The following is a 12,465-nucleotide window of genomic DNA, read 5'->3' as shown; positions in this document are numbered from 1 at the left end:
CGAACAGAAATGCACGTGACCACAGGGAGAAAGACACCGCAAACTCAAAAAATACAGCAGGCGTCAGGGTCGGGATCGAACCCACGACCACCTGTATACCAAGCGAGGTAGTTAACATCTCATAGCCAGTGATGATGATGAGAGAGAAAGACATGCAGACTCCAAACATACAGCAGGCGTCAGGGTCGGGATCGAACCCACGACCTCCTGTATACCAGGCGAGGTAGTTAACATCTCATAGCCACAGTGATGATGATGAGAGAGAGACACGCAAACTCCAAATATACAGCAAGCGTCAGGCTTGGGATCGAACCCACGACCTCCTGCATACCAGGCGAGGGAGTTAACATCTCATAGCCACAGTGATGATGATGAGAGAGAAAGACACCGCAAACTCCAAACATACAGCAGGCGTCAGGGTCGGGATCGAACCCACAACCTCCTGCATACCAGGCGAGGTAGTTAACATCTCATAGCCACCGTGATGATGATTGAGAGAGACACGCAGACTCCAAATATACAGCAGGCGTCAGGGTCGGGATCGAACCCTCGACCTCCTGTATACCAGGCGAGGTAGTCAATATAAATGTGTCATTAAACCTGCCACCACCACCCGACACAGCCAATCAGCAAGGTTGAGTCACGGAAGCCAAAGGTGCCAATTCGTGACTAGTTCAACACACCGCTTGTGTGTTCCAAGAGTGGGCTTACTCTCCGACACACCGGTGTGCTGAACTTACTAATTGGCTGTGTCGTGGGTTTACTCTCTAATTTACAATTGTAAATATTGTGGGTTTACTCTCCAACACACAAGCGGTGTGCTGTACTACTAACAAATTGGCACGTTTTGTTTACGCGACAAACCTCACTAATTGGCGATCTAACCCAACGACTTGATATGGATAATATTGGTCGCGAAAAGCCTACGCATTAAACTGCTTGCTTCGTCTTACCTTAACCAAATGGAAGCTTGAAAGGAATGGGCACGTTTCCACACAGGACTAATGCCTGTCTGAGTTAGATAACAACAACGACAATCAGCCAAGTCCACCTGGATTCGTGGGGGGGGGATTGGCGAGCTGGGAAACGAGTGGAAGAGCAGAACGGCACGTTAAGTGGGAGACTCATTAGCGCTGCTCCCCTTTTGCTGCTCAGCGGACCTCCTCCTCCTCCTCGGCGGTGACCCGCCACGAAGGGAGGGCGGCGGCGGGGGGTTCACCTCCCGTAAATAAATAAAAACAACCGCGGTCACAGGGAGTGTGTGAATAAAAACTCCTCGCTTTGAAGACGTTGATGATTTTGCGGCTCTCGGTAATAATTAACGCCGCCCGGTGGTCGCGTGTCTGTGCGCCGGTCGGACTGCTCCCTCCGCAGCGTGCGTGGCCCCCAAACCGGGCCGTGCCGTGCCACGTTCGTCCGCTCGCGCGGGAAAGAGACCCACCACCACCACCCCCCGCCCGTAGCCTTTAACGGACCGCCGGGGCAAGCGCCGTGAAAGCGAGCAGCACCGATGAAGGCTGGGACGCGGCCTACGACGGGGGAGGAAGGATGGGCAAACGGCACAGCGCCTTCCGCTCGCACTGAGCAGCGGCGTGCACCACCACCACTACTCCCCCCCGCCACTCCTGCACATCACCCCTTTACAACTTGCTATTCCGTGGGGGGGCCCTGCGGACGCACGGTCAGGAGGCGATGGACTCAGCAGGCGTTTCGTCCTCACATCCCTCCTTCCCTCCCCTCCCTCCCTCACCTCGCTCCCACACCTCCCTCCCTAATTCGCTCACCTTACCTCCCTCCTTTATTCCCTCACCTCCCTCCCTCACTCCCTCCCTCACTCCCTCACCTCTCTCCCTCCTACCCTCACCTCCCTAATTCACTCACCTTACCTCCCTCACCTCACCTCCCTCCCTCACCTCCCTCCCTCCCTTATTCCCTCCCTCACCTCCCTCCCTCCCTCACCTCCCTCCCTTATTCCCTCACCTCCCTTATTCCCTCACCTCCCTCCCTCACCTCCCTCACCTCCCTCCCTTCCTCCCTAATTCCCTAACCTTACCTCCCTCACCTCCCTCCCTCATTCCCTCACCTCCCTCCCTCACCTCCCTCCCTCCCTCCCTCCCTCACCTCCCTCCCTCCCTCCCTCACCTCCCTCCCTCATTCCCTCACCTCCCTCCCTCACCTCCCTCCCTCCCCTCCCTCCCTCCCTCACCTCCCTCCCTCCCTAATTCCCTAACCTTACCTCCCTCACCTCTCTCCCTCATTCCCTCACCTCCCTCCCTCACCTCCCTCCCTCCCTCACCTCCCTGCCTCATTCCCTCACCTCCCTCCCTCACCTCCCTCCCTTATTCCCTCACCTCCCTCCCTCACCTCCCTCCCTCGGCAGTGACCGTGGTGAGCGGCTGTTCCGTCGGGGTCTGGAACGAGCCGCGTTGCTCAACAGGCCCCGGGCGAGAGTGAGCGCGCCCGCTATCGTTAACAAAAAATAAAATAAACAAAACCACACAAACGCACGCACGTGTTTCAGATCCATAAAACGGGTCGTCTCTTTGAAAGCCCCCTTAGCTCTGTCGTATCTCTCACTTTTACGAAGCTCTTAAAAGCAGGATAACGGGCAATTTATTTATTTAGACCCTCGGAGGAAGCTGCCACCCAGCAGTGTGGATGGGTCCACTCAGGGCCGGATTCAGATTGTGTAGACCCCTGGGCTGCAGGTACTGTGAGGCCCCCAGTAATATTTTCAAAAGGAAAACAAAGCGAAAGAAAAATAAAATTAAATTTTTACGAGGATAACAACGAATAAAATTCAGCGTTCACAACTGAAACAACTTTTCACTTCATCTCTGCAGGCCCCTCCAGCTGGCGGAGGCCGCTGGGCTGCAGCCCCTTGATCCGGCCCTGGGTCCAACACAGTCGGCCGATTTGGCAGGTCGAGTCTGGTGGTCGGGGCAAAGCGTGGCGCGCTCCAATCTGTCCCGAGCGAGCGAGCGAGAGAGAAAGAGAGGGGTTGTGGGCTCTCCAGAGGTCGCTCTCGCGGAGACCCTTCCGCCAGCGGTGGCTCGAGCCGGGAAATCGCGGGGGCCGCGCCTTTATCTTTAACAGCCGCCGTTACACCCTGCGTCGCGCGCGAGAGAGAGCGCGCCCTTCAAGTCGGAACGATCGAACCTAATGACCGCCCTGGTGGCAACCCCCCTCTCCACCTCCTAATCAGGGGCAGCGCCAGGGAGGGAGGAGAGGGGGGGAAGATTTGGAAACTGGCGACGGCGCGAGTTTGGAGTTCGCCTTCACCGGGAGCTGCTTTGGCCGCGAGCTTCGAAATTCGAAAATCCCACCGGCGCTTCTCGCGACGTCGATCCGCCGCCGCCGCCGCCGCCGCCGCCTCGGCCAACGCGGCTGGCGCCTTTCGCGCGACGGTGAAACGCCGCATCGGCGCAATCGCTCGCCGCCGTGTCCGAGAAAACCGTTACCGCCCTGGTGGCAACCCCCCTCTCCACCTCCTAATCAGGGGCAGCGCCAGGGAGGGAGGAGAGGGGGGGAAGATTTGGAAACTGGCGACGGCGCGAGTTTGGAGTTCGCCTTCACCGGGAGCTGCTTTGGCCGCGAGCTTCGAAATTCGAAAATCCCACCGGCGCTTCTCGCGACGTCGATCCGCCGCCGCCGCCGCCGCCGCCGCCGCCGCCGCCTCGGCCAACGCGGCTGGCGCCTTTCGCGCGACGGTGAAACGCCGCATCGGCGCAATCGCTCGCCGCCGTGTCCGAGAAAACCGTTACCGCACGGGGTGTTTGGGGGTGGTGGGGGGGGTGTTGAAGGGTGGGGGGTGTTGGGGGTGTTGGGGGGTGGTGGCGGGGTGTTGGGGTGGTGGAGGAGTGGTGGAGGGTGGTGGGGGCATGGTGGGGAGTGTTGGAGTGGTGGGGGGGTTTTGGGGGGGTGGTGGGAGGGTGGTGGGGGGGTGGTGGGGGGATGGTGGGGGGTCGGGGGGTATTCCAAGTAATTTTTTCGTCGAGCAAAAATTAAGCAGATGCCTTTTGACGCGTGTCCGCTTGTGATTCAGAGTTTCCTGTTTACACAGCACGGTGTGGTCCCCCCCCTCGCCACCCCTCCGATCGCCAGGGTCCCCCCCCCTCCTGCTTTGTATGCAAACAGCCTTGACAAATGTCTGCCATTCAAACGTGACTGGACGTGTTTAAAGTAGAAGCTCGTCCCCCGGCACCACTCCGCCAGAGGCTCTCTGTATTCCGTCTCCCTCTCTCTCCGCACAGACGCTGCCGCCGTTGTGACAGCGGTCAGCGGCGCGCTCGCCGATCCGATTGTTTCTTCCGTTGAAATTTCGTCGTCTTCTTCTTCGTCTTGTTCTTCGATGTCCTCGTTTGCTTCGTGGTTTTACTCTCTCTCTTCTTGCTGTGGTTTTACCACCTGATGATGACTGACTCTCTCTCTTCTTGCTGTGGTTTTCCCACCTGATGATGATTGCTTGTGTTGCGATCGAAACGGCGCGATTAAATTTATTTTATACCTACGTGATTTACCTACGTGGTTTACTCTCTAATTTACAATTCGTGACTAGTTCAACACACCGCTTGTGTGTTCCGCGAGTGGGCTTACTCTCCGACACACTGGCGTGCTGAACTTACTAATTGGCTGTGCCGTGGGTTTACTCTCTAATTTACAATTGTAAATATTGTGGGTTTACTCTCTAATTGTAAAAATGGGTTTACTCTCCAACACACAAGCGGTGTGCTGTACTCGTAACAAACTGGCATGTTTTGTTCACGTGACAAACCTCACTAATTGGCTGTGTCCGGCATTGACGGGTTTAACGACGCATTTATATACTTATACGTGATATAACCCAAAACACCTCTATTATGGATAATATTGGTCGCGAAAAGCCTACGCGTTAAACTGCTTGCTTCATTTTACCTTAACCAAACGGAAGCTTGAAAGGAATGAGCACGTTTCCACACAGGACTAATGCCCGCCTGAGTAAGACAACAACAACGACAATCAGCCAAGTCCACCTGGATTCGTGGGGGGGGGGGGGGCGGGATTAGCGAGCTGGGAAACGAGCGAAAGAGTGGAACGAGCGGCTCGTTAAGTGGGAGACTCATTAGTGCTGCTCCCCTTCCGCTGCTCAGCGGACCTCCTCCTCGGCGGTCACCCGCCACAAAGGGGGGGAGGCGGGGTCACCTTCGTGAACGGTTTAATACTGTTAAGTGTGAAACCGTTAACGAAGTCCGTCAATGATGAGAAGCGCCCATCGCGACAGGGCAAAAATGTGGGACGCGAGACCCCGAGGAGCCTTCACACAGCGCAGGAGGGCAACATCGTGTAAAAAGCGCCCTGCGCAGAAATCCATTGGTGCTTCCTGAAGAAATGCACCGTGGTCCCGTCTTTCAGTGCTGGGCCATGTTTGCAGTCTGCGTGTGTCTCTCTCTCTCTCCCCGTGGTCCCGTGGATTTTTTTCTCCGGGTCCTCCGATTTTTCCCTCCACATTTAGAATCAACATCGCGCATTTAGACTCGTTTATCTTATTTTGGATGCGATCAAAATGTACAAATGACGGTGCCACTTTGCTGAGCTGTCATTTGTGGCCAGGTCACTTGTGAACAATAAGTTGATGCCTCAGTGGGCTTTGCCTGGTAGGATGGGGATGGTTTAGTTGTTGTATTTGTGTTTGTGTGTGGTTTGTTTACCTTTCTTGTACTTTTCACTACAATCGTGTTTGTGTAACTGCTTGGCATTGTAACGTTTTTAACCCAGTACACCCCCTCGTCATCTGGTGATAAAAGAGCTTCATAACTCATCGGATTCCTCTTGCAGTCCAAATACGAGATTCAGATTCAAGATTGGTTCCTCTGCGTGGTTCCATTCTCATCTTAGCTTCATCTCAATCAGTAGAACGCCAACGTGCTGATGCTTACCCGTTAAAGCGTTCACGTTTTAGAGTGGTGTGTGTGTGGGGGGGGGGGGGGGTCAGTGGGTTTGGGCCGGACCTTGCTCAGCCAATTTTCTTGTTTGGGGAAAAAAAGATAAAAAAAGAGAAAGAAAAAGAGAGAAAAATATTTTTAAAAAGAGATAAAATAAGAGAAACAAAGATAGGAAAAAAGATCGAGAGAAAGAGAGAACAAAAAGAAAAGAGGGAAAAAAGATAGAAAAAATAGTTTAAACTTTATAAAAAAATAAAGATAAACAAAAGAGAGAAAACAAATTGTGAAATAAAAACAGGAAAAAAGAACAGAAAAAGAGAGAACAATAAAAAGAAAAGAGAAAAAAAAGAGAAAAAGAGAAGAGAGAAAAATATATAGAAAAGAGAAAAAAAAGAGAAAAAAAGAGAAAAAGGAGAAGGAAAAGATAAAAAAAAGAAAAGGAATAGAAAAAATATAAAAAAAGAGAAAAAGAGTTTTAAAAAATAAGGAAAGGAGACGAAATGGATAAAGAAAGAGAGGGAAGAAATCTTGGGACGCGAGATCCCGGTGTGGAACATTCAGCCGGGAGCACCCAAGGTGTGAGAGCGGCGTGGGGAGCAACGCGTGGGACCGGCGTGCCCTGTCGCACACCGGTGAAGGTGCCGGGAGCGGTGGGGCGGTATTTGTTTGCCTGACCTGATCAATGCGGCTTGGCGAAGGGAGCTGCCCTTGAACGAGAGTTTCTCGGCTCATCGGCCTTTACTTGGAAGAGAGAGGTATGCAAACGTGAGCTTCTGGTTGTGAGTGCATGGTGACGGGGGGGGGTGAGGGGTATTTAAGAAACGTGTACGGTCGTACCAACTACGACGCCGGTGGACAGAGTCGAACCTGCGACCTCTTGGATCGCTTGCTGACCGTTGCACGGCGGCAGTGTCTCCCACACCCCCCCCCCCCCCCCCCCCGAGCGAAATGACTTCACGGCGTTTTGGCCTCTCGTTAAATCTCAAAGACGCCGGTGGGCGAGGGGTGGGCGAGGGGTGGGCGAGGGGTGGACGAGGGGTGGACGTGCGAAGGCGGCCGCGTGCGCCGCGTCCGTCAGCAGCCGACATTCGTCTCCGGATTGATGGAGTCGGCGTAGAGAACCTCCTGAACTCCGGAGGCGAAGAGGTCCGACTTTTACGAGGACACGAACAGCGGAACAGCTTTTGTTCATTTCCATTCTCTTCTCACTCAACTCCCCTCCACGCACTCTCCTACCTCTCCCCTCTTATCTCACTCCACTCCCCTCCACGCACTCTCCTCCCTCTCCCCTCTCATCTCACTCTGCTCCCCTCCACGCACTCTCCTACCTCTCCCCTCTCATCTCACTCCACTCCTCTCCACGCACTCTCCTACCTCTCCCCTCTCATCTCACTCTACTCCCCTCCACACTCTCTCCTACCTCTCCCCTCTCATCTCACTCCCCTCCACGCACTCTCCTACCTCTCATCTCACTCTACTCCCCTCCACACGCTCTCCTACCTCTCCCCTCTCATCTCACTCCACTCCACGCACTCTCCTACCTCTCCTCTCTCATCTCACTCTACTCCCCTCCATGCACTCTCCTACCTCTGCATCTCACTCCACTCCCCTCCACGCACTCTCCTACCTCTCCCCTCTCATCTCACTCTACTCCCCTCCACGCACTCTCCTACCTCTCCATCTCACTCCACTCCCCTCCACGCACTCTCCTCCCCTCTCATCTCACTCCACTCCCCTCCAAGGCAATCTCTTCTCCGGCCACCAAGGCTCTCTGCAGAAGTCCACCGTGAACCTTCGTTAAATGGGAGGTCGCTCTCTCTCCTCTGCCGCCCCCTGCGGCTCCCTTCACCCCAGGCCTCCGTGCTGTCGACTCCCCGGGGTGGCAGGGCGGTGGCTCAAGAGGCACTGTGACCCGCAACCGCAGAGGACCTCGGTTCAAATCCGGGTCTCAGCCCGTCTCTTTCTTGCTGTCTCTAAGACAATGCATCACATGCTACCAGAGCATGTGTTTATTGTGTTTGCATTTTCACCACAAGGATATGTGGTCAATGCAGACATGATTCCTTGGAAAAGCTTTCAGTTTGGTGTTTTAACATCTTAACGCAACTGTTTTATTTGCCATAAATTGTAAAAAAATATTTTTTATAAAGGGATGAGCCGTCATGTACAATTGGGCTATTAGCTGAATTCGGTTTAATTCCAGCTGCGCTCAGTTCGACTGTTACGTGAGAGCTCCTCGAGAAACTTCGCGAAACTCTCCGGAGCGAACGGACGACGAGGGCTCTGTTCCTGCGCCACGCGCGCAGACGTCACAGGGCGGTCGTGTCCCCGTAAAAAGGCGGTGGAGAAATATGTCAGACGTCGCCGGCACCGCCACCACCGCCGCCACGTGCCGCAGCACGTGGCTTTTTTTTGTGTTTGGTTATTTTGTCGCCGGTGACTTTGTGAAATCGGCTCCAGTGCTGCTGCTGCTGCTGGCAGCAATAAAAGTGGTTTAAAAGTCAAAAAGTCTGCTTCTCTCTCTCTCTTGCCTCAATTTCCCTTTCCATCTCTCTCTCCCTCTCTCCCACTCTCTATCTCTCTCCCGCTCTCAATGTCTCTCTCAATCTCTCTCCCTCTCTCTGAAGGGCTCTCTCTGTACCAGCGTGAACGGCACCCTCATCTTCACCTTCTAAAGTGCTCGCTCGTCAGCGTGGCGTGCGTGATGACCACCACCACGTGACTGTTTTGTGTTGTGCGTGGCGCATTTAGCGCCACAGCACGTGGTTTTAAAGTGTTTGTGCTATTTGTTGCTAGTGACTTTGTGGATTTCGTATCGGAATCGCCTACAGTGCTGTTGCTACTGGCGGCAATAAAAGTTGTTTAAAAGTCAAAAAGTCGCTCTCTCTCCTTCTCTGTCTCCCTCTCTCCATCTCCCTCCCTCTCTCCATCTCTCTCTCGCACGCGCCGGCCGGCCGGCAACAATGCGCGCCATTCACAGCCCGCCGGCGGTGTCCAACGTACGCGCCGCTTGGCGCTAATCAAGCGTAAATAAACCCGGAGCGGCCTCAGCAGGAGGAGGAGAGGATGATGTAATCGCACGAGCGGAGAGAGAGAGCAGAGGAATCCCTCTCGAGCGCGGAGTCGTGGTGGGGGGGCGATTGATGTGGGGGGGGGGGGGGGGAGACCCACGTCACGAACGCGAGCAGAGAGCAACGCAAGCGCCGCCGGAGCCGACTCGCGGTGCCGTAACACAATAGCGCTGTGTAACCATAAGCGTTGCGACGGGGGCTCTCGTGAGTGATATTTTACTCCGGGGCCAAAAGACGTCGTTCGTAATGAGTAAACGCGTGATTTGCGAGCGGTGGGGTGGGGGGGGGCGGGGGGATCCCCAGGAGAGTTTTTAAATGCTCCCAACAAACAGTGGACATTTGTTTTCCCGGGCCCGACGTGATGCCGAACAGCTGGGCCCCGCTGCGCGTTCGCTCCTCGCGTCCCTTTCATTTCTCGCACAATGCACACTCGCACGTGCCAAAGAGCGGCCGTGCGCACGTGCGCGTACGTGCCCGTCGCGGCGGTTGCCCACGTGCGGTGCCCGCCGCCCTTCCCCCCACGCGACCGCCGGAGAGCCCGACCACGGTCGGGCCATCGCCACCGATTCGTCCGCAAGGCCGCGGATTATAGCCAACGGGAACTTCGAGGCCCCGTGCGGGTTTTTTGCACGCGAGCCGACCTCGTGGTGGTGGGGGGGGGGGGGGAGGCCGGGGGGGTGGGGGGGGGGCGGGGGGCCGTCCGTCGCTCTCTCTGCCCCATTGGCCCCCCCCCTTTTCGCTCTGCGCTCCGTCATTTGTTTCGACCGCCGACTGTCGTTTGAGCGTGACGAGCAGCAGTAACAACAACAACAACAAACTCGCTTTCATTAAGCGCCTTTCAAATTGGCAATACATCAAGGGGCCAAGCGCGGTGAACTTTTCTTAACATTCAGCGCGACGTCTCCGACTTGCGAATGTTTTCCGAGCCGCGTGTTCCTCTTTACCCGTACAAAGGTTCATTCCTCCAAGTGTGTGCCTCTCTCCACGCTTCTTTGTGCACTAGACGGATTTTTGCTCCGTTTTCTTTATCAGTTGGCCCCCGTGTGTTTTTTGTGATCCGTACGTCGAAAGCTGCCAAGGTGCTCGGGCAGGCCAGATTATCGTGACCCTGCTGGAAGACAGGTGGATTTGGTTCGCATTGGAGGCTTAATTTGTGTAATGTTGCAAGATGAATTGGCGGGCATGCGCACACACACGGACCGGAAAATGGACAAAGGCCCAGGACCGATTTAGATATCAGTCATCGATGTTTGGCTGTGAGCGGGAATCGAATTCTGGTCACCGAGTTTGTAGAGCACTGTGCGGCTGGCTCCCCATGCACAAAACAAAGATCCCCCGTATAGCCTTAACAGACTGGTGGGTCAAGTGCTGTTAGCGAGCGACTATGAAGGCCGGCACGGCGCACAAAGGGGTTGTGTTGCAAGCACCAACACCTGGCTGACAGGGACTCACACGCAACAGCAACAACAGTTTCCATTCGCTAATAAGTGGCGGTAACATTTCAAAAGTGCTCGTGCCAGGCTAGGTGCACCCTGAGGTCACGTGAAGTGTCGCAGGCTCGCTGCTGGCAGGAGCTCACGTGACAGACCCAGGTGCCATGGGCTAACGGAGAAGACTGGCAGACGCACCAGCTGTGCCCGCTGGACATGCTCACGGACACACACGCACGGACACACAAACGCACGGACACACGCACACGCATGGACACACACGCACGGACACACGCACACGCACGGACACACGCACGCACGGACACACGCGTAGCCACGCTCACCTGAGTGGTTCTCTGCAGGATTCCGTGGCCCAGCTTCTCGCACAGGTACGGGATGAGCTGCATCAGCTGGAGCCTCTGGTAGTCGCTCTCCTCCACGTCGCTCGCATCCCCGGCACTCTCCACCTCGGGGGCTCCCGGGGCCTCCAGGCCCTCGGTGCTGCCCCCGTCCCTCGCTCTGGGCTCATGCACCATCAGCGCCGTGAGGTCCTGCGTGAGAGAGACGCAGACAAAAGACAAAGATCCCCCGTGGAGCCCGTAACAGACTCTTGGGGCAAGTGCTGTTTGCGTGTAGCAACTATTGAAGGCCGGCACGGCACACCCGGGGGGAACGGGGGGGGTGGGTGGCCAGCACCACGCCCGACAGCCTTTGTCTCCCCAGTGGCGATGTTTACTACACACCGCACCAGGTACTCAGTTGAGGCTGAGTCGACGTCGGGGAGGCCAAGGACTGATTTAGATATCCGTCACCGATGTTTGGCCGCGAGTGGGAATCGAACCCGGGTCGCCGGATTCGTAGCGCAGCGCTAAACCGCTCCACCAGTCCACGGTTGATTTGCTGGTACAGGCTGAGTCCTCCCTTATTGAAGCCTCACCACCTCCTCTCTCTCGGCTGCCCATTCTCTTTCTCTTCCCTCACCTCGCCCCTCTGCGCTCCTCCCCGTCCCTCCCCGACCCTTGCGTGATCCCTACGTGCCCCCCTCTATCTTGGCCATCTCCCCTCCCCCCTTCCCCTTTCGGAAATCCCCAAGTAACCCCTCTACCGCGGTCACTCATTCCACAACCCGTGTATCACGCTCCGTGCCACCGAAATCGTTCCATTACTGCCACCGTTTGCCTTAAAGCCATGCCAAGCGCCTCGAGTGAGGGCGATCTGCGCGAATAAATATAAAATTAGATCAGGTTGTCATCCGCTGCTGGAGGAGGGCCTTCCGCCACGCCGTGCGGGTCACCGGCGTTACCGGACCATACTTCTCCACGCTGCCCAGGGCCGGGTTGGTTGAAGGTGCAGGGAAGCATGGAAGTACAGTACAGCAAACAGACTTTGCTGTGCTTTCCACAAGGTAGCCCCGTGGCAACCTATAACACCTGTTATGCATGGTGGATCGCCCCCCCCAAACGCCACGGGGTACAAGCTCCAAATTGGGGGTGTTCCCACCAATAACATCGGTGCAATCCAGCAGTCCTTGTTCAAGAAAGCCTCACTGCTTCTGCTGAGGAGGCGTAAATATGACAAAGCTGGTCCCGACTATGTCTTGGCAAACCAAATGACGCTGGATTTTTAGCTTGGAAAGCCCATAGACTGATAGATGACAAATAAATTAAAAACAATATATTATTTGTATGTGCGGATACAGAAAACTGTCAACAAGCCAGTTCAGCCAACCTGCTCGGTGTAATTACTCCGAGAGGCATCTTCATGTTGCTCGTCGCTGTACATAAACACGTACAGCCCTTCGCCAATCGTCTGCCGGACGAAAACCCTGTCGGTCACGGGAGTTGTTTGGGCATACTTCACCACGCCGGTCAGCGAGGCGGTGGGTGGAAGTGGGTTGGGAGCGGAGCCTCAAACCGGTTTAACTGTTTACTAACTTTTTATTTCACCGGGCAAGGCCCACTGTGGCTGCATAGCTCTTTCTCAGAAGCGACATGGCCATCACAAACGAAAGCTCAACGAAGTGGCTTATCGCGTGGAAATCTA

The 12,465-nt window shown here is 55.4% G+C and overlaps 1 protein-coding gene across 2 annotated transcripts in view; it reads right to left on the bottom strand.

Annotated features, from left to right (window-relative positions):
* The window catches only part of TANGO6 (transport and golgi organization 6 homolog), a 215,913-nt gene that overhangs the window by 153,328 nt on the left and 50,120 nt on the right, over positions 1–12,465 (bottom strand). For both annotated transcript variants that reach the window (XM_061575945.1, XM_061575946.1), the window contains exon 13: positions 10,767–10,973. In XM_061575945.1, the coding sequence (XP_061431929.1) occupies positions 10,767–10,973 (207 nt within the window). The remainder of the gene's footprint in view (positions 1–10,766; positions 10,974–12,465) is intronic.

This window comes from Lethenteron reissneri, chromosome 60, assembly GCF_015708825.2.
Source record: "Lethenteron reissneri isolate LAM-NWPU_2019-01 chromosome 60, ASM1570882v1, whole genome shotgun sequence".
Lineage (NCBI taxonomy): Eukaryota > Metazoa > Chordata > Hyperoartia > Petromyzontiformes > Petromyzontidae > Lethenteron > Lethenteron reissneri.
This window is presented reverse-complemented; position numbering and strand designations above follow the sequence as displayed.